Here is a 21747-nt window from a genome sequence, read left to right as displayed (position 1 = left end):
ACACACATCACTGTCGTCTCAAGGAATAACACTGTATGCATCTCTGCAGGGCATGTGCTATAGCGCCCCCTACAGTATGTTTAATAAACAGCCCCGGCAGCATGTTTCACCTACATCCACAAAATTTGGGAGGCCTATAGAGCACACCAGGACACACAAAAAAGCCTCTTGGAGCCATCCCCTAAACTCAACAGGAAGTCCGCCATTTTGAATTAAGTGGATAAATTTCTCTATTTTTTTAATTTTTGAGAGCGAACTCCTCCTCGGGGTTAAGTCTAGAGACCTGAAATTTTGCCAGGATATACAACACGATGTTATGATCAAAAGTTATTAAAGATTCTTCCAGAGTCAAAGGGTGTGGACATGGCGACCTCCAGAATTTTGATGGTTCGCCATGAAACATCAAGTGCTATCTAACTATCCTCTGCATGCTCCAATCTACCTCAGACCTCACATGATTAAACACAGTCCTGTCCTGATCACATTTATAGGCCAAAATACATTCACAGCATGTCCATAGCGCCCCCTACAGCATTTTAAAAATAGCCTCCACACAGACTTTCACCTATGACTATGAAATTTGGCATGCAAATGTAGCACGTCAGTGCAAACAAAAAAGTCTCTTGGAGTCATTCTCTAAACCCAACAGGAAGTCCGCCATTTTGAATTAAATGTCAGATTTTTGGTGTTTTTGGTCATTTTCAACAATTCATTTCTCACAGGCAATAGCTCCAAAACATCTGAATTGGGACAAATATATAAACACGCCTTCAGGTTGAGTATTTGTGAAAATTGTTCACAAAACTCAAAGGGCGTGGCCATGGCGGCCAACTGAACTTTAATGTTACGCCATGAAGCAGGACGTCTTATGTAAATCCCCTGTACACGCTGCAATCTGCCTCAAACTTTACATGTTTGATCAGAGTCCAGTCCTGATGAGTTTCATAGACCAACATACAGTCACAGAGATAGCGCCACCTGGTGGATGGACACAAAGTGCTGCATAAATAGCCTGTACATGCTCAAATCTGCCTGAAATTTGACCTGTGTGCTCAGAATCCAGCCTTTGTGACATTCATGGGCCTAAATACACTCTCAGTCGTAGCATTGCCTGGTGGAGATGCTTGGGGTCGCCGACCAGCAAGTATGCGAGGACCCGTTCAACGCTGCTCGCAGCTTTAATTATTATTATTATTATTATTATTTGTCTCTCAGAACAACTGCATTTTTGAGGGCCTAAACATGCTCAAAAAGTCATGAAAATTTGCACACACATCAGAACTGGCGAAAAATTTCATATTTTGTAGGGCATGTGGAGGTGTGTGCAAAAATGGCTCCATAGCGCCCCCTACAAAATTTTAAAAAGTGGTATTAGGCCAACTCAGAGGGAATTTGGTCGAGAGCTAAAAAATTTGGGAGGCATATGCAGCACATCAGGAAACACAAAAAAGTCAATCACAGCCATGCTCTACACCCAACAGGAAGTGCGCCATCATGCGTTAACTGTACAAAATCTATGATGAACTCCTCCTAGGGGAAAAGTCTGAGCGATCTGAAATTTTGCCAGTACATACAGCAGACCTTCCTGAGAAAAAGTTATCAAAATCTTCCTCCATAGTTAAAGGGTGTGGTCGTGGCGGCCTGTCGAAATTTGATCCTTCGCCATGAAACAGGAAATGCTGTCTAACTCTCCTGAACATGCTCCGATCTGAATGAAACTTTACATGTATGATCACAGACCTGCCTCGATGACATCCATACAGCAAGATTCATTCACAGTCACAGCGCCACCTTGTGGTATCAAGAATTTGACATTTTTTAGACTTTCATGTACTATTCTTAGCCTGTTGCTCAGATTCACCTCAGATGTTGTGACATAAGCCTGAACACATTGATGATGAAGCACAGAAAAAATGGTGACGTGTGATGAAAAGGCGTGTCTGTGGCGGGACGGCAAAGTTTGATGTTTCGCCATGAAAATTGAAGTGTTCATATCTCAGCTGCAAAGGATCCTATCTGCCCCAAACTTCATGTGCTGGACACCAGAACCAGTTTGAGGACATCCACACTGAAAAATTTAGAAAAAGTCATAGCGCCACCTCTTGGTAACAAGCAGTTTAGAAATTACATTTGCACACATCATTGCTCCAAACTTTGTCATATCATTCTGAAAATTGGTCAGCTGATTCTTCACCCCCAGACAATACCACAGTGTGAAGATTTTGATATTTGATGAAATGCTGTTGCCGTGGCAACGCGTTGTTTTTGTGACAAACAAAGTACTTTTTGACAGGCTTAGAATGTTCAACAGCTCACCAAAATTTACACACACATCACAGTCGTCTCAAGGAATAACACTGTATGCATCTCTGCAGGGCATGTGCTATAGCGCCCCCTGCAGTATGTTTAATAAACAGCCCCGGCAGCATGTTTCACCTACATCCACAAAATTTGGGAGGCCTATAGAGCACACCAGGACACACAAAAAAGCCTCTTGGAGCCATCCCCTAAACTCAACAGGAAGTCCGCCATTTTGAATTAAGTGGATAAAATTTCTGTATTTTTTTCATTTTTGAGAGCGAACTCCTCCTCGGGGTTAAGGTCTAGAGAGCTGAAATTTTGCCAGGATATACAACACGATGTTATGATCAAAAGTTATTAAAAGATTCTTGCAGAGTCAAAGGGTGTGGACATGGCGACCTCCAGAATTTTGATGGTTCGCCATGAAACATCAAGTGCTACCTAACTATCCTCTGCATGCTCCAATCTACCTCAGACCTCACATGATTAAACACAGTCCTGTCCTGATCACATTTATTGGCCAAAATACATTCACAGCATCTACCATAGCGCCCCCTAAAAGAATTTAAAAAATAGCCTCCACACAGACTTTCACCTATGACTATGAAATTTGGCATGCATATGTAGCACATCAGTGCAAGCAAAAAAGTCTCTTGGAGTCATTCTCTAAACACAACAGAAAGTCAGCCATTTTGAATTAAATGTCAGATTTTTGGTGTTTTTGGTCATTTTCAACAATTCATTTGTCACTGGCAATAACTCCAAAACACCTGAATTTGGGAAAATATATAAGAAACGCCTTCAGGTTGCATATTTGCGAAAATTGTTCACAAAACTCAAAGGGCATGGCCATGGCGGCCAACTGAACTTTAATGTTACGCCATGAAGCAGGACGTCTTGTGTAAATCCCCTGTACATGCTGTAATCTACCTCAAACTTTACATGTTTGATCAGAGTCCAGTCCTGATGAGTTTCATAGACCACTATACAGTCACAGACATAGTGCCACCTGGTGGATGGACACAAAGTGCTGCAAAAATAGTCTGTACATGCTCCAATCTGTCTGAAATTTGACCTGAGTGCTCAGAATCCAGTCCTCGTTACATCCATGAGCCTAAATACACTTTGTCGCAGCATTGCCTGGTGGACATGCCTGGGGTCGCCGACCAGCAAGGATGCGAGGACCCGTCCAACGCTGCTCGCAGCTTTAATTATTATTATTATTATTTGTCTCTCAGAACAACTGCATTTTTGAGGGCCTAAACATGCTCAAAAAGTCATGAAAATTTGCACACACATCAGAACTGGCGAAAAATTTCATATTTTGTAGGGCATGTGGAGGTGTGTGCAAAATGGCTCCATAGCGCCCCCTACAAAATTTTAAAAAGTGGTATTAGGCCAACTCGGAGGGAATTTGGCCGAGAGCTAAAAAATTTGGGAGGCATATGCAGCACATCAGGAAACACAAAAAAGTCAATCACAGCCATGCTCTACACCCAACAGGAAGTGCGCCATCATGCGTTAACTGTACAAAATCTATGATGAACTCCTCCTAGGGGAAAAGTCTGAGCGATCTGAAATTTTGCCAGTACATACAGCAGACCTTCCTGAGAAAAAGTTATCAAAATCTTCCTCCATAGTTAAAGGGTGTGGTCGTGGCGGCCTGTCGAAATTTGATCCTTCGCCATGAAACAGGAAATGCTGTCTAACTCTCCTGAACATGCTCCGATCTGAATGAAACTTTACATGTATGATCACAGACCTGCCTCGATGACATCCATACAGCAAGATTCATTCACAGTCACAGCGCCACCTTGTGGTATCAAGAATTTGACATTTTTTAGACTTTCATGTACTATTCTTAGCCTGTTGCTCAGATTCACCTCAGATGTTGTGACATAAGCCTGAACACATTGATGATGAAGCACAGAAAAAATGGTGACGTGTGATGAAAAGGCGTGTCTGTGGCGGGACGGCAAAGTTTGATGTTTCGCCATGAAAATTGAAGTGTTCATATCTCAGCTGCAAAGGATCCTATCTGCCCCAAACTTCATGTGCTGGACACCAGAACCAGTTTGAGGACATCCACACTGAAAAATTTAGAAAAAGTCATAGCGCCACCTCTTGGTAACAAGCAGTTTAGAAATTACATTTGCACACATCATTGCTCCAAACTTTGTCATATCATTCTGAAAATTGGTCAGCTAATTCTTCACCCCCAGACAATACCACAGTGTGAAGATTTTGATATTTGATGAAATGCTGTTGCCGTGGCAACGCGTTGTTTTTGTGACAAACAAAGTACTTTTTGACAGGCTTAGAATGTTCAACAGCTCACCAAAATTTACACACACATCACAGTCGTCTCAAGGAATAACACTGTATGCATCTCTGCAGGGCATGTGCTATAGCGCCCCCTGCAGTATGTTTAATAAACAGCCCCGGCAGCATGTTTCACCTACATCCACAAAATTTGGGAGGCCTATAGAGCACACCAGGACACACAAAAAAGCCTCTTGGAGCCATCCCCTAAACTCAACAGGAAGTCCGCCATTTTGAATTAAGTGGATAAAATTTCTGTATTTTTTTCATTTTTGAGAGCGAACTCCTCCTCGGGGTTAAGGTCTAGAGAGCTGAAATTTTGCCAGGATATACAACACGATGTTATGATCAAAAGTTATCAAAGGATTCTTGCAGAGTCAAAGGGTGTGGACATGGCGACCTCCAGAATTTTGATGGTTCGCCATGAAACATCAAGTGCTACCTAACTATCCTCTGCATGCTCCAATCTACCTCAGACCTCACATGATTAAACACAGTCCTGTCCTGATCACATTTATTGGCCAAAATACATTCACAGCATCTACCATAGCGCCCCCTAAAAGAATTTAAAAAATAGCCTCCACACAGACTTTCACCTATGACTATGAAATTTGGCATGCATATGTAGCACATCAGTGCAAGCAAAAAAGTCTCTTGGAGTCATTCTCTAAACACAACAGAAAGTCAGCCATTTTGAATTAAATGTCAGATTTTTGGTGTTTTTGGTCATTTTCAACAATTCATTTGTCACTGGCAATAACTCCAAAACACCTGAATTTGGGAAAATATATAAGAAACGCCTTCAGGTTGCATATTTGCGAAAATTGTTCACAAAACTCAAAGGGCATGGCCATGGCGGCCAACTGAACTTTAATGTTACGCCATGAAGCAGGACGTCTTGTGTAAATCCCCTGTACATGCTGTAATCTACCTCAAACTTTACATGTTTGATCAGAGTCCAGTCCTGATGAGTTTCATAGACCACTATACAGTCACAGACATAGTGCCACCTGGTGGATGGACACAAAGTGCTGCAAAAATAGTCTGTACATGCTCCAATCTGTCTGAAATTTGACCTGAGTGCTCAGAATCCAGTCCTCGTTACATCCATGAGCCTAAATACACTTTGTCGCAGCATTGCCTGGTGGACATGCTTGGGGTCGCCGACCAGCAAGGATGCGAGGACCCGTTCAACGCTGCTCGCAGCTTTAATTATTATTATTATTATTATTATTTGTCTCTCAGAACAACTGCATTTTTGAGGGCCTAAACATGCTCAAAAACTCATGAAAATTTGTACACACACCAGAACTGGTGAAAAATTTTATATTCTAAAGGAATTGTGGTAGTGTATGACAAAATGGCTCCATAGCGCCCCCTACAAAATTTTAAAAAGTGGTATTAGGCCAACTCGGAGGGAATTTGGCCGAGAGCTAAAAAATTTGGGAGGCATATGCAGCACATCAGGAAACACAAAAAAGTCAATCACAGCCATGCTCTACACCCAACAGGAAGTGCGCCATCATGCGTTAACTGTACAAAATCTATGATGAACTCCTCCTAGGGGAAAAGTCTGAGCGATCTGAAATTTTGCCAGTACATACAGCAGACCTTCCTGAGAAAAAGTTATCAAAATCTTCCTCCATAGTTAAAGGGTGTGGTCGTGGCGGCCTGTCGAAATTTGATCCTTCGCCATGAAACAGGAAATGCTGTCTAACTCTCCTGAACATGCTCCGATCTGAATGAAACTTTACATGTATGATCACAGACCTGCCTCGATGACATCCATACAGCAAGATTCATTCACAGTCACAGCGCCACCTTGTGGTATCAAGAATTTGACATTTTTTACACTTTCATGTACTATTCTTAGCCTGTTGCTCAGATTCACCTCAGATGTTGTGACATAAGCCTGAACACATTGATGATGAAGCACAGAAAAAATGGTGACGTGTGATGAAAAGGCGTGTCTGTGGCGGGACGGCAAAGTTTGATGTTTCGCCATGAAAATTGAAGTGTTCATATCTCAGCTGCAAAGGATCCTATCTGCCCCAAACTTCATGTGCTGGACACCAGAACCAGTTTGAGGACATCCACACTGAAAAATTTAGAAAAAGTCATAGCGCCACCTCTTGGTAACAAGCAGTTTAGAAATTACATTTGCACACATCATTGCTCCAAACTTTGTCATATCATTCTGAAAATTGGTCAGCTAATTCTTCACCCCCAGACAATACCACAGTGTGAAGATTTTGATATTTGATGAAATGCTGTTGCCGTGGCAACGCGTTGTTTTTGTGACAAACAAAGTACTTTTTGACAGGCTTAGAATGTTCAACAGCTCACCAAAATTTACACACACATCACAGTCGTCTCAAGGAATAACACTGTATGCATCTCTGCAGGGCATGTGCTATAGCGCCCCCTGCAGTATGTTTAATAAACAGCCCCGGCAGCATGTTTCACCTACATCCACAAAATTTGGGAGGCCTATAGAGCACACCAGGACACACAAAAAAGCCTCTTGGAGCCATCCCCTAAACTCAACAGGAAGTCCGCCATTTTGAATTAAGTGGATAAAATTTCTGTATTTTTTTCATTTTTGAGAGCGAACTCCTCCTCGGGGTTAAGGTCTAGAGAGCTGAAATTTTGCCAGGATATACAACACGATGTTATGATCAAAAGTTATCAAAGGATTCTTGCAGAGTCAAAGGGTGTGGACATGGCGACCTCCAGAATTTTGATGGTTCGCCATGAAACATCAAGTGCTACCTAACTATCCTCTGCATGCTCCAATCTACCTCAGACCTCACATGATTAAACACAGTCCTGTCCTGATCACATTTACAGGCCAAAATACATTCACAGCATGTGCCATAGCGCCCCCTAAAAGAATTTAAAAAATAGCCTCCACACAGACTTTCACCTATGACTATGAAATTTGGCATGCATATGTAGCACATCAGTGCAAGCAAAAAAGTCTCTTGGAGTCATTCTCTAAACACAACAGAAAGTCAGCCATTTTGAATTAAATGTCAGATTTTTGGTGTTTTTGGTCATTTTCAACAATTCATTTGTCACTGGCAATAACTCCAAAACACCTGAATTTGGGAAAATATATAAGAAACGCCTTCAGGTTGCATATTTGCGAAAATTGTTCACAAAACTCAAAGGGCATGGCCATGGCGGCCAACTGAACTTTAATGTTACGCCATGAAGCAGGACGTCTTGTGTAAATCCCCTGTACATGCTGTAATCTACCTCAAACTTTACATGTTTGATCAGAGTCCAGTCCTGATGAGTTTCATAGACCACTATACAGTCACAGACATAGTGCCACCTGGTGGATGGACACAAAGTGCTGCAAAAATAGTCTGTACATGCTCCAATCTGTCTGAAATTTGACCTGAGTGCTCAGAATCCAGTCCTCGTTACATCCATGAGCCTAAATACACTTTGTCGCAGCATTGCCTGGTGGACATGCTTGGGGTCGCCGACCAGCAAGGATGCGAGGACCCGTCCAACGCTGCTCGCAGCTTTAATTATTATTATTATTTGTCTCTCAGAACAACTGCATTTTTGAGGGCCTAAACATGCTCAAAAAGTCATGAAAATTTGCACACACATCAGAACTGGCGAAAAATTTCATATTTTTAGGGCATGTGGAGGTGTGTGCAAAAATGGCTCCATAGCGCCCCCTACAAAATTTTAAAAAGTGGTATTAGGCCAACTCGGAGGGAATTTGGCCGAGAGCTAAAAAATTTGGGAGGCATATGCAGCACATCAGGAAACACAAAAAAGTCAATCACAGCCATGCTCTACACCCAACAGGAAGTGCGCCATCATGCGTTAACTGTACAAAATCTATGATGAACTCCTCCTAGGGGAAAAGTCTGAGCGATCTGAAATTTTGCCAGTACATACAGCCGGACCTTCCTGAGAAAAAGTTATCAAAATCTTCCTCCATAGTTAAAGGGTGTGGTCGTGGCGGCCTGTCGAAATTTGATCCTTCGCCATGAAACAGGAAATGCTGTCTAACTCTCCTGAACATGCTCCGATCTGAATGAAACTTTACATGTATGATCACAGACCTGCCTCGATGACATCCATACAGCAAGATTCATTCACAGTCACAGCGCCACCTTGTGGTATCAAGAATTTGACATTTTTTACACTTTCATGTACTATTCTTAGCCTGTTGCTCAGATTCACCTCAGATGTTGTGACATAAGCCTGAACACATTGATGATGAAGCACAGAAAAAATGGTGACGTGTGATGAAAAGGCGTGTCTGTGGCGGGACGGCAAAGTTTGATGTTTCGCCATGAAAATTGAAGTGTTCATATCTCAGCTGCAAAGGATCCTATCTGCCCCAAACTTCATGTGCTGGACACCAGAACCAGTTTGAGGACATCCACACTGAAAAATTTAGAAAAAGTCATAGCGCCACCTCTTGGTAACAAGCAGTTTAGAAATTACATTTGCACACATCATTGCTCCAAACTTTGTCATATCATTCTGAAAATTGGTCAGCTGATTCTTCACCCCCAGACAATACCACAGTGTGAAGATTTTGATATTTGATGAAATGCTGTTGCCGTGGCAACGCGTTGTTTTTGTGACAAACAAAGTACTTTTTGACAGGCTTAGAATGTTCAACAGCTCACCAAAATTTACACACACATCACAGTCGTCTCAAGGAATAACACTGTATGCATCTCTGCAGGGCATGTGCTATAGCGCCCCCTGCAGTATGTTTAATAAACAGCCCCCGCAGCATGTTTCACCTACATCCACAAAATTTGGGAGGCCTATAGAGCACACCAGGACACACAAAAAAGCCTCTTGGAGCCATCCCCTAAACTCAACAGGAAGTCCGCCATTTTGAATTAAGTGGATAAAATTTCTGTATTTTTTCATTTTTGAGAGCGAACTCCTCCTCGGGGTTAAGGTCCAGAGAGCTGAAATTTTGCCAGGATATACAACACGATGTTATGATCAAAAGTTATTAAAAGATTCTTCCAGAGTCAAAGGGTGTGGACATGGCGACCTCCAGAATTTTGATGGTTCGCCATGAAACATCAAGTGCTACCTAACTATCCTCTGCATGCTCCAATCTACCTCAGACCTCACATGATAAACACAGTCCTGTCCTGATCACATTTATTGGCCAAAATACATTCACAGCATCTGCCATAGCGCCCCCTAAAAGAATTTAAAAAATAGCCTCCACACAGACTTTCACCTATGACTATGAAATTTGGCATGCATATGTAGCACATCAGTGCAAGCAAAAAAGTCTCTTGGAGTCATTCTCTAAACACAACAGAAAGTCAGCCATTTTGAATTAAATGTCAGATTTTTGGTGTTTTTGGTCATTTTCAACAATTCATTTGTCACTGGCAATAACTTCAAAACACCTGAATTTGGGAAAATATATAAGAAATGCCTTCAGGTTGCATATTTGCGAAAATTGTTCACAAAACTCAAAGGGCATGGCCATGGCGGCCAACTGAACTTTAATGTTACGCCATGAAGCAGGATGTCTTGTGTAAATCCCCTGTACATGCTGTAATCTACCTCAAACTTTACATGTTTGATCAGAGTCCAGTCCTGATGAGTTTCATAGACCACTATACAGTCACAGACATAGTGCCACCTGGTGGATGGACACAAAGTGCTGCAAAAATAGTCTGTACATGCTCCAATCTGTCTGAAATTTGACCTGAGTGCTCAGAATATAGCCCTCGTGACATTCATGGGCCTAAATACACTCTGTCGCAGCGTTGCCTGGTGGAAATGCTTCGCCCCCTAAACGTGCATGTATTTTGCTGAAATTTGGGACACAGGTCCAGTCTGCTGAAAATTTCAATATTCTGAAAACAAATTCTGGAAAAACTCTATAGCGCCACCTGGGGACACAAAACAAACTGTATAAATCCCAAATAACCTCAGCTCTTCGCACAGGAATGTCGTAGAGACATGCAACCACCACTCACGCGTTCGTCTGCTCGAGCTCTACCAAACTTGTTGGACTGATTTGAGCTATCTTCAACCGAGGGGGCGCTATACTCCAAAATATGAAAACCCTTTAAAGATTATCTCCTCCGAAACCGTACAATATTCCGGCTTCATATTTGGACAGATTATAGTGAACATCCAGCCAAACAAAACTTATCAAAAGAAAAAAGCTAACTTGTCTAGTTTTTCTTTTATAAGCTAACAAAGTTTGTCTTCACCTGAAACCGTGTTTCGCTTCAATTTGACCCCCTAAACGTGCATGAGTTTATCTGAAATTTTGCACGCACGTTCGGTCGCTCGAGCTCTACGAAAACCTGTCCGAACGATTTCAGCTATCGTCAATCTAGGGGGGGCTATAACCCAAAATATGAAAACCTTTCAAAGATTATCTCCTCCGACACCGTTCAATATTCTGGCTTCATATTTGTACAGATTATAGTAAATATCCAGCCAAACAAAAGTTATCAAAAGAAAAATGCTAACTTGTCTCGTTTTTCTTTTATAAGCTGTCAATGTTTGTCTTCACCTGAAACCATGTTCCGCTTCAATTTGACCCCTAAACGTGCATTACTTTATATGAAATTTTGCACGCACGTTCGGTCGCTCGAGCTCTACGAAAACCTGTCCAAACGATTTCAACTATCGTCAATCTAGGGGGCGCTATAACCCAAAATATGAAAACCTTTCAAAGATTATCTCCTCCGACACCGTTCAATATTCTGGCTTCATGTTTGGACAGATTATAGTGAATATCCAGCCAAACAAAAGTTATCAAAAGAAAAAGGCTAACTTGTCTAGTTTTTCTTTTTAAGCTGTCAAAGTTTGTCTTCACCTGAAACCATGTTCCGCTTCAATTTGACCCCCTAAACGTGCATGTATTTTGCTGAAATTTGGTACGTAGGTCCGGTCTGCTGAAAATTTCAATATTCTGCAAAAAATATCTTGATAAACTTTGTAGCGCCACCTACGGACACAAATACTGAAAAAAATCACAAATGGCCTCAGCTCTGCGCACAGGAATGTCGTAGAGACATGCAACCGCCACTCACGCGTTCGTCTGCTCGTGCTCTCCGAAAACCTATCGACGGATTTGAGCTATCTTATATCTAGGGGGCGCTATGACCCAAAATATGAAAACTCTTTAAACACTATCTCCTCCGAAACCGTACAATATTTCGGCTTCATATTTGGACAGATTATAGTTAATATTCATCCAAGCAAAAGTTATCAAAAGAAACACAGGAACTGCTCCAGTTTTTTTTATATGCTGTCAAAGTTTGTCTTCACCTGAAACCATGTTTCGCTTCAATTTCAACCCCTAAACGTTCATGGATTTTGCTGAAATTTGGTACACAGGTGCAGTCTCCTGAAAATTTCAATATTCTGAAAAGAATCTGGAAAAACTTTATAGCGCCACCTCGGGAAACAAATACTGCAAAAATCTCAAATGGTCTCAGCTCGTCGCAGGGGAATGTCGTACAGACATGCAACCACAACTCACGCGTTCGTCTGCTCGAGCTCTACGAAAACCAGTCGACAGATTTGAGCTATGTTAAACCTAGGGGGTGCTATTCACCAAACTATGCAAAACCTTTAAACACTTTCTCCTCCAAAACCGTACAATATCCTGGCAGAGGAACTCCTCTGGCTTTCATCTTCGGTCACGGATGGCACTTGCTTGCCGACTGCGCGGGGGGGTGGGGCGAGGTCCCGCCCAATGCTGCTTGCAGCTTTAATTATTATTATTCTTCTTCCCCGCATGTTTCCCTTAATTTGACCCCCTAAACGTGCATAACTTTTTATGAAATTTGGCACGCACGTCGGGTCATGCGAAAATTTCAATATTCTGAAAACAAATTCTGAATAAACTCTATAGCGCCACCTAGGGACACGAAAATTTCAAAAATCACAAATAACCTCAGCTCTCTGCACAGGAATGTCGTAGAGACACGCAACCACCACTCACGCGTTCGTCGGCTCGAGCTGTATGAAAACTTGTCTGCCCGATTTGAGCCATCTTCAATCTAGGGGGCGCTATAACCCAAAATATGAAAACCCTTTAAAGATTATCTCCTCTGAAAGCGTACAATATTCCGGCTTCATATTTGGACAGATTGTAGTGAATATCCAGCCAAACAAAAGTTATCAAAAGAAAAAGGCTAACTTGTCTAGTTTTTCTTTTATAAGCTAACAAAGGTTGTCTTCACCTGAAACCATGTTTCGCTTCAATTTGACCCCCTCAACGTGCATAACTGTATATGAAATTTTGCACGCACGTTCGACCGCTCGAGCTCTACGACAACCTGTCCGAATGATTTCAATTATCGTCAATCTAGGGGGCGCTATAACCCAAAATATGAAAACCCTTTAAAGATTATCTCCTCCGAAACCGTACAATATTCCGGCTTCATATTTGGACAGATTATAGTGAATATCCAGCCAAACAAAAGTTATCAAAAGAAAAAGGCTAACTTGTCTAGTTTTTCTTTTATAAGCTGTCAAAGTTTGTCTTCACCTGAAACCATGTTCCGCTTAATTAGACCCCCTAAACGTCCCTGTATTTTGCTGAAATTTGGTACGCAGGTCTGGTCTGCTAAAAATTTCAATATTCTGAAAACAAATTCTGGAAAAACTCTATGGCGCCACCTAGGGACACAAAAAAATTGTATAAATCACCAAAAACCTCAGCTCTGCGCACAGGAATGTCGTGGAGACATGCAACCACCACTCACGCATTCGTCTGCTCGTGCTCTCCGAAAGCCTATAGAGGGATTTGAGCTATCTTATACCTAGGGGGCGCTATGACACAAAATATGAAAACTCTTTAAACACTATCTCCTCCTAAACTGTACAATATTCCAGCAAAGGAATTCCTCTGGCTTTCATCTTTGGTCACGGACGGCACTTGCTTGCCGACCGTTTGGGGGGCCGGGGCGAGGTCCCGCCCAATGCTGCTTGCAGCTTTAATTATTATTATTATTATTCTTCCCCGCACGTTTCACTTAATTTGACCCCCTAAACGTGCATAACTTTTTATGAAATTTGGCACGCACGTCGGGTCAAGCGAAAAATTCGATATTCTGAAAACAAAACCTGCAAAAACTCTATAGCGCCACCTAGGGACACGACAAACGCCAACAAATCACAAGGCCAACACAAAAATCCACAGCTCGTCGCACAGGAATGTCGTACAGACATGCAACCACCACTTACGCGTTTGTCTGCTCGAGCTCTACGAAAACCTGTCCGACCGATTTGAGCTATCTTCAATGTAGGGGGCGCCAAAACCCAAAATATGAAAACCCTTTAAACATTATCTCCTCCAAAATTGTACAATATTTTGGCGTCATATTTGCACAGATTATAGTGAATATCCAGCCAAACAAAAGTTATCAGAAGAAAAAGGCTAACTTGTCTAGTTTTTGTTTTATAAGCTGTCAAAGTTTGTCTTCACCTGAAACCATGTTTCGATTCAATTTTGCCCCCTAAACATGCATGTATTTTGCTGAAATTTGGTACGCATGTCCGGTCTGCTGAAAATTTCAATATTCTGAAAACAAATTCTGGAAAAACTCTATAGCGCCACCGAGAGACACAAAAAACTGTATAAATCACAAATAACCTCAGCTCTTCGCACAGGAATGTCGTAGAGACATGCAACCACCACTCACACGTTCGTCTCCTCCCCCTCTATGAGAACCTGTCCAACTAATTTCAGCTATCATCAATCTAGGGGGCGCTATAACCCAAAATATGAAAACCCTTTAAAGATTATCTCCTCTGACACCGTTCAATATTACGGCTTCATATTTGGACAGGTTATAGTGAATATTCAGCCAAACAAAAGTTATCAAAAGAAAAAGGCTAACTTGTCTAGTTTTTCTTTTATAAGCTGTCAAAGTTTGTGTTCACCTGAAACCATGTTTCGCTTAATTTGACCCCCTAAACATGCATGTATTTTGCTGAAATTTGGCACGCACGTTCGCCCGCTCAAGCTCTACGAAAACCTGTCCGATCGATTTGTGCTATCATCAATCTAGGGGGCGCTATAACCCAAAATATGAAAACCCTTTAAAGATTATCTCCTCTGAAACTGTACCATATTCCGGCTTCATATTTGGACAGATTATAGTGAATATCCAGCAAAACAAAAGTTATCAAAAGAAAAATGCTAACTTGTCTAGTTTTTCTTTTATAAGCTGTCAAAGTTTGTCTTCACCTGAAACCATGTTTTGCTTCAATTTCAACCCCTAAACGTTCATGATTTTGTTGAAATTTGGTACGCAGGTGCAGTCCCCTGAAAATTTGAATCTTCTGCAAAAAATATCTTGAAAAACTTTGTTGCGCCACCCAGGGACACAAATACTGAAAAAATCACAAATGGCCTCAGCTATTCGCACAAGAATGTCGTACAGACATGCAAACACCACTCACGCATTCGTCTGCTCGAGCTCTACAGACACCTGTCGACGAATTTGAGCTATCTTCAACCTAGGGTGCGCTATACACCAAAATATGAAAACCCATTAAACATTATCTCCTTCAAAACGGTAGAATATTCCGGCAGAGGAACTCCTCTGGCTGTCATCTTCGGTCACGGATGGCACTTGCTTGCTGACGGCACGGGGGGGCAGGGCGAGGTCCCGCCCAATGCTGCTTGCAGCTTTAATTATTATTATTATTTTTATTATTATTATTATTATTATTCCCCGCACGTTTCCCTTAATTTGACCCCCTAAACATGCATAACTTTTTATGAAATTTGGCACGCACGTTGGGTCATGCGAAAATTTCAATATTCTGAAAACAGATTCTGGAAAAACTCTATAGCGCCACCTCGGGACACGAAAATTTCAAAAATCACAAATAACCTCAGCTCTCTGCACAGGAATGTCGTAGAGACACGCAACCACCACTCACACGTTCGTCGGCTCGAGCTCTATGAAAACCTGTCTGCCCGATTTGAGCCATCTTCAATCTAGGGGTCGCTATAACCCAAAATATGAAAACCCTTTAAAGATTATCTCCTCTGAAAGCGTACAATATTCCGGCTTCATATTTGGACAGATTATAGTGAATATCCAGCCAAACAAAAGTTATCAAAAGAAAAATGCTAACTTGTCTAGTTTTTCTTTTATAAGCTAACAAAGTTTGTCTTCACCTGAAACCATGTTTCGCTTCAATTTGACCCCCTAAACGTGCATAACTTTACATGAAATTTTGCACGCACGTTCGCTCGCTCGAGCTCTACGAAAACCTGTCCGAACGATTTCAGCTATCGTCAATCTAGGGGGCGCTATAACCCAAAATATGAAAACCTTTCAAAGATTATCTCCTCCGACACCGTTCAATATTCCGGCTTCATATTTGGAAAGATTATAGTGAATATCCAGCCAAACAAAAGTTATCAAAAGAAAAAGGCTAACTTGTCTAGTTTTTCTTTTATAAGCTGTCAAAGTTTGTCTTCACCTGAAACCATGTTCCGCTTAATTTGACCCCCTAAACGTGCATGTATTTTGCTGAAATTTGGGAAACAGGTCCGGTCTGCTGAAAATTTCAATATTCTGAAAACAAATTCTGGAAAGACTCTATGGCGCCACCTAGGGACACAAAAAACTGTATAAATCACAAAAAAACCTCAGCTCTGCACACAGGAATGTCGTAGAGACATGCAACCACCACTCACGCATTCGTCTGCTCGTGCTCTCCGAAAGCCTATAGACGGATTTGAGCTATCTTATACCTAGGGGGCGCTATAACCCAAAATATGAAAACTCTTTAAACATTATCTCCTCCGAAACCGTACAATATTTCGGCTTCATATTTGGACAGAATATAGTGAATATTCATCCAAGCAAAAGTTATCAAAAGAAACACAGTAACTGCTGTAGTTTTTTTTTTAAGCTGTCAAAGTTTGTCTTCACCTGAAACCATGTTTCGCTTCAATTTTAACCCCTAAACGTTCATGGATTTTGCTGAAATTTGGTACGCAGGTGCAGTCTGCTGAAAATTTCAATATTTTGGAAACAAATTCTGGAAAAACTCTATAGCGCCACCTAGGGAAACAAATGCTGCAAAAATCACAAATGGCCTCAGCTCTTCGCACAGGAATGTCTTACAGACATGCAACCAACATTCACGCTTTCATCTGCTCGAGCTCTACAAAATCCTGCCTGACTGATTTGAGCTATCTTCAAAGTAGGGGGAGCTATAACCTGAAATATGCAAACCCTTTAAAAATTATCTCCTCTGAAACCGTACAATATTCCGGCAGAGGAACTCCTCTGGCTTTCATCTTCGGTCATGGATGGCACTTGCTTGCCGACCGCGCGGGGGGGCGTGGCGAGGTCCCGCCCAATGCTGCTTGCAGCTTTAATTATTATTATTCTTCCCCCCACGTTTCGCTTAATTTGACCCCCTAAACGTGCATAACTTTTTATGAAATTTGGCACGCATGTCGGTTCACGCGAAAAATTCGATATTCTGAAAAAAAAATCTGCAAAAACTCTATAGCGCCACCTAGGGACATGACAAACGGCAACAAACTACAAGGCCAACACAAAAGGCAGCAGCTCTTCGCACAGGAATGTCATAGAAACATGCAACCACCACTCACGCGTTTGTCCATTCGACCTCTACGAAAACCTGTACAACCGATTTGAGCTATCTTCAATCTAGGGGGTGCTATAACCCAAACTATGAAAACCCTTAAAACATTATCTCCTCTGAATCCGTACAATATTCCGTCTTCATATTTGCACAGATTATAGTGAATATCCAGCCAAACAAAAGTTATCAAAAGAAAAAGGCTAACTTGTCTAGTTTTTTTTTTTATAAGCTGTCAAAGTTTGTCTTCACCTGAAACAATGTTTCGCTTCAATTTTGCCCCCTAAACATGGATGTATTTTGCTGAAATTTGGTACGCAGGTCAGGTCTGCTGAAAATTTCAATATTCTGAAAACAAATTCTGGAAACACTCTATAGCGTCACCTAGGGACACGAAAACTTGCAAACATCCAAAATAACCTCAGCTCTTCGCGCAGGAATGTCGTGCAGACATGCAACCACCACTCACGCTTTCGTCTGCTCGAACTCTACAAAATCCTGCCTGACTGATTTGAGCTATCTTCAATGTCGGGGGCGCTATAACTCCAAATATGAGAAAACTTAAAACATTATCTCCTCTGAAACCGTACAATGTTCCGGCTTCATATTTGCTCAGATTATAGTGAATATCCAGCCAAACAAAAGATATCAAAAGAAAAAGGCTAACTTGTCTAGTTTTTTTTTATATAAGCTGTCAAAGTTTGTCTTCACCTGAAACCATGTTTCGCTTCAATTTTGCCCCCTAAACGTGCATGTATTTTGCTGAAATTTGGTACGCAGGTCCGGTCTGCTGAAAATTTCAATATTCTGAAAACAAATTCTGGAAAAACTCCATAGCGCCACCTAGGGACACGAAAATTGCAAAAATCACAAATAACCTCAGCTCTTTGCGCAGGAATGTTGTAGAGACATGTAACCGGCACTCTTGCGTTCGTCTGCTCGAGCTCTACGTAAACCTGTCGACGGATGTGAGCTATCTTCAATCTAAGGGGCGCTATGACCTGAAATATGCAAAACCCTTTAAACATTATCTCCTCCGAAACCGGACAATATTCCGGCAGAGGTACTCCTCTGGCTTTCATCTTCGGTCACGGACGGCACTTGCTTGCCGACCACGCGGGGGAGCAGGGCGAGGTCCCGTCCAATGCTGCTTGCAGCTTTAATTTTGTTTTGTTTTTTAAAATTTTGTACTTAATTGCCTAAATGTTTTCCCTATCTTTCCTGATGGCACACTGCAAATTTCCCCACTGTGGGATTAATAAAGCCTTATCTTATCTCATCTGATCTTCCACAAAGCAAATGAAACATTGCCTGGAAAGTTCATTCCAACATTGTTGTAAAAGGTCTCATAAATGCATTGTAATTGTAGCTTGCTTTCCTATTTTACAGGAAGAGTAAGAACTCTTCTGTCCAGTTCAGCCCAAAACAGTCTAAAACCGGCCCTAAACTAGTCCAAAGGCAGTCTAAAACCAGCCTAAAACAAGTCCAAAGCCAAGTACAAAACCAGTCTAAGACCAGCTAAAAACAGGCTTAATCTGATATTGACCAATAACAGATATATCAGTAGGGTGTAGAACTAGGGAAACTTTTTGTTCTTGTGTGTGCTAAGCTGCAAGCTAGTTTTTGAAATACTTTACTGGACAGTTGGTAAGCAGTGACCAATAATGGCCCAACTGTTATCCTCAGAAAGAATCAGAGGCTGCAGTTAAAAAAGGCTTGTTCCAACACTGACTGAGGTTTTGTCTTTCATTAACATAACTTGTGACAACTGCAGGAACTTTCACTTTCACCTTGTCCAGTTTCCTGCTTGTACCAGGACTACTTGAACTGGCTAAATCTGAATAAATCAAATGTACCCTCGCCTCAGTTGTGTACTAAAGCTTTTTTTTATTAGTTTGTCATCTAATACAGTTTTTTACTCTCCTCTACTGGTTTGTCTTTTATGATCAGCATCACTATACTTTAACTATTAATTTTCTTCTTATCTTATCTTCATTGGATCTGTTTTGTGATATTTTAACATCTTAGTTTTCTTCAGGGATCCCTGAAGGTATTAAATGATTACCGAAGTACTCAACGTGCTTCGAAAAAATATACCTATTTTTTTATTTCCAAGTTCGGCAAATATTTGTAAAATAAAGTTTTGTCAATTTAAATTAAATAGTGAAACTATGTAAAATAACAGTTAATTTATTATTCTAAATAACTTACCGTTTTCAATCTTTCTTTCTCCTCTTTCAATTTAAATATAAAAGATTTTATAGTCTGTTACTTTTACAGTCAATGTCTGTGATTATATTAGATATAAATATAAGCAGTCATTTAACAAAACTCAGGAAATATGTAACAAAACAATTAAATAGCATAACAGCGCCTGATGTTTCATGGCGAAGGATCAAACTTCCACATTTTGATAACTTTTGATCACTAAGGTCTGTTGTTGTATGTACTGGCAAAATCTGAGGTGATATAGAGTTATGTCCTTTGATTTTATAGCTCTTGAAAATGAGCAAAATCATCAAATTAACAGTCAATACAAAATGGCGCACTTCCTGATAAGTTTAGGATAATGGTGTTGCTGATTTTTTTTTGTTAGGCCTGACGTGCTACATGTGCCTATCAAATTTGGTAGCTCTAAGTGAAATCTGCTAACCGTAGTAGATGTTACAAATTTTCCAGGTGGCGCTATTGAGCCGTTTTGATGCACAACTGTTACTAACAGCAATTTACCTAAAATATCAAAATTTCCACCAGTCCTGGTGTGCACACATAGTTTTCGAGTATTTATAGTTTCAAAAAACGTGAAAATAATTCACAAACAAATTTACAATAGGGTCTTCGTACCCTTGGTGTTCGGACCCTAATAATACACACCCACCTGCTCTGAGAACTCCGCCACCAGTATGAAGTCTCGGTTGAACCGGGCTGAGGAGCTCCAGGGGTGACCGGCGGGTAGCAGCGGGACGGTGAGCTCCTCCGGGACGGTTTCCTGCTCCTCCGCCTCTCTAAAGCCCTCTCCGCCGGTGAAGGCAAGCAAGTCCGGTGACCCGATCATCTTTCCTCGGCGGTGGGTTCCGTCCACCGAGGCGCTCTGCTCTACTGCGCGGCACCAGCGAGCTGTACTGGCGGCGGACAATCTGCCATGACCCGGTGGTGACTCAGCTGTTCACTGGGGGCGCTCCGGCAGCAACAGGAGCACAGTGACACACTTGTCGCGCAGTTGTGTGCACACAGGAACCGATTCTGCAGAAAACTAGAGCCGTAAACAAGCAGCGCTTTCAGGAAAACACATCCAAGAAAAGTTAACAGAGAAGCGAAAGTGTCCTGCGGGCGGTAGTCACACGGCCAGCATACCTTTACCCTGGATTATGTTCCCTTTTCCGGCATATAGTGAGCCACGTTTCAGCCAAAACTTCTCTCTCCGTGTCGAGTATTTTAAAAGTAAACTAAGTACGGTGACGGACCGGAGCTGCACCGGACCGAGCTGCTGGCGTCAAGTCAGAGGCTGCGATCAGCAACTTCCGGTCAACAGCTTTAAAATTAAGACAGGCTTAGATAAGACTTTGTTATGGCGCTTTTCCATTAGGACCTACTCAGCGCGACTCGTCTGATTTGTGAGTTTTTCCATTATAGTAGGGAGGTTAAGCCCAAAAAATAGGCTTTTGACTTCAAGTCATGATGCAAAGGTCCCCTTTGCTATGGAAGTACCTACCTTAGGGTCATACAAATAAATTTATCCTAAGACACAAGTGAGATCACCTTTTGTATTGGAAATAAACACATTCTTTCAAAAATGGCCGCCATTGTGCCGAAAATCCTCTAGAGCCCATATCTTTGCTTCTGTTATAGATATAATGACAAACTTGGTGTCAAAGTGTACATTTTTGGGGTCAAAAAATCCAATAAAATAGGTTTCAAGTTTAAAATACCAACAGCTTTCCCTTTACCATGAAAACTGGGGGTAAAGATGCACATTTTACATAAAAATTGTGTCATCAGAGTGACTTTACTTATTGTTTCCTTCAAAAAGTTTTTTATTTAAGCAGTGCAACTACTTCTGTACATTACATTTGTCCTAAGCAGCACGAGTGTAGCACCCTCCCAGAAACAGGCATGAGGCACGAGGTCTTTAGTTTAAAACTGAGTTTACTCGATCCTTAGAAACCCGTGAGAACTCGTAGGCTGCCTTGCTCTAGTGAGGGTCTAAATCTTCCTCTTTGTCTTATCTTGTCCTTGTCTTGGTTTGTCCTTTATGTTCACCTGTTAATCTTTAGTTACTCTTAGTCTGCTTTCTTCTTCAGTTTACTTCTGTGGCGGACTTTTTTCTTTTTTTTTCTCCTGGCGCTTCAGGCCATTGGTGTTGCACTAATCAAAATACGGGCGGAAACAAAGGTATGGCGGCAATTAGTTCCGCACGCCATAAACTAAAACTGCTGATGAGAGGCAGTTACACTCCCACCAAAATCACTAGTGATTTCTTATAACAATGTACTGTAG

At 41.5% G+C, this 21747-nt stretch overlaps 1 protein-coding gene across 1 annotated transcript in view; it reads right to left on the bottom strand.

Annotated features, from left to right (window-relative positions):
• smcr8b (Smith-Magenis syndrome chromosome region, candidate 8b) overlaps positions 1-20750 on the bottom strand; it is a 60091-nt gene extending 39341 nt beyond the window's left edge. Inside the window, exon 1 of the mRNA XM_051945632.1 lies at positions 20129-20750. Coding sequence (XP_051801592.1) covers positions 20129-20305 — 177 coding nt within the window. The 5' untranslated portion in view covers positions 20306-20750. The remainder of the gene's footprint in view (positions 1-20128) is intronic.
• Between the last annotated feature and the right edge of the window lie 997 nt (positions 20751-21747).

Source organism: Acanthochromis polyacanthus, chromosome 3 (genome assembly GCF_021347895.1).
Source record: "Acanthochromis polyacanthus isolate Apoly-LR-REF ecotype Palm Island chromosome 3, KAUST_Apoly_ChrSc, whole genome shotgun sequence".
NCBI classification, from domain to species: Eukaryota; Metazoa; Chordata; class Actinopteri; family Pomacentridae; genus Acanthochromis; species Acanthochromis polyacanthus.
The sequence above is the reverse complement of the archived record's forward strand: the minus strand, read 5'-3'. Positions and strand labels throughout refer to the sequence as shown.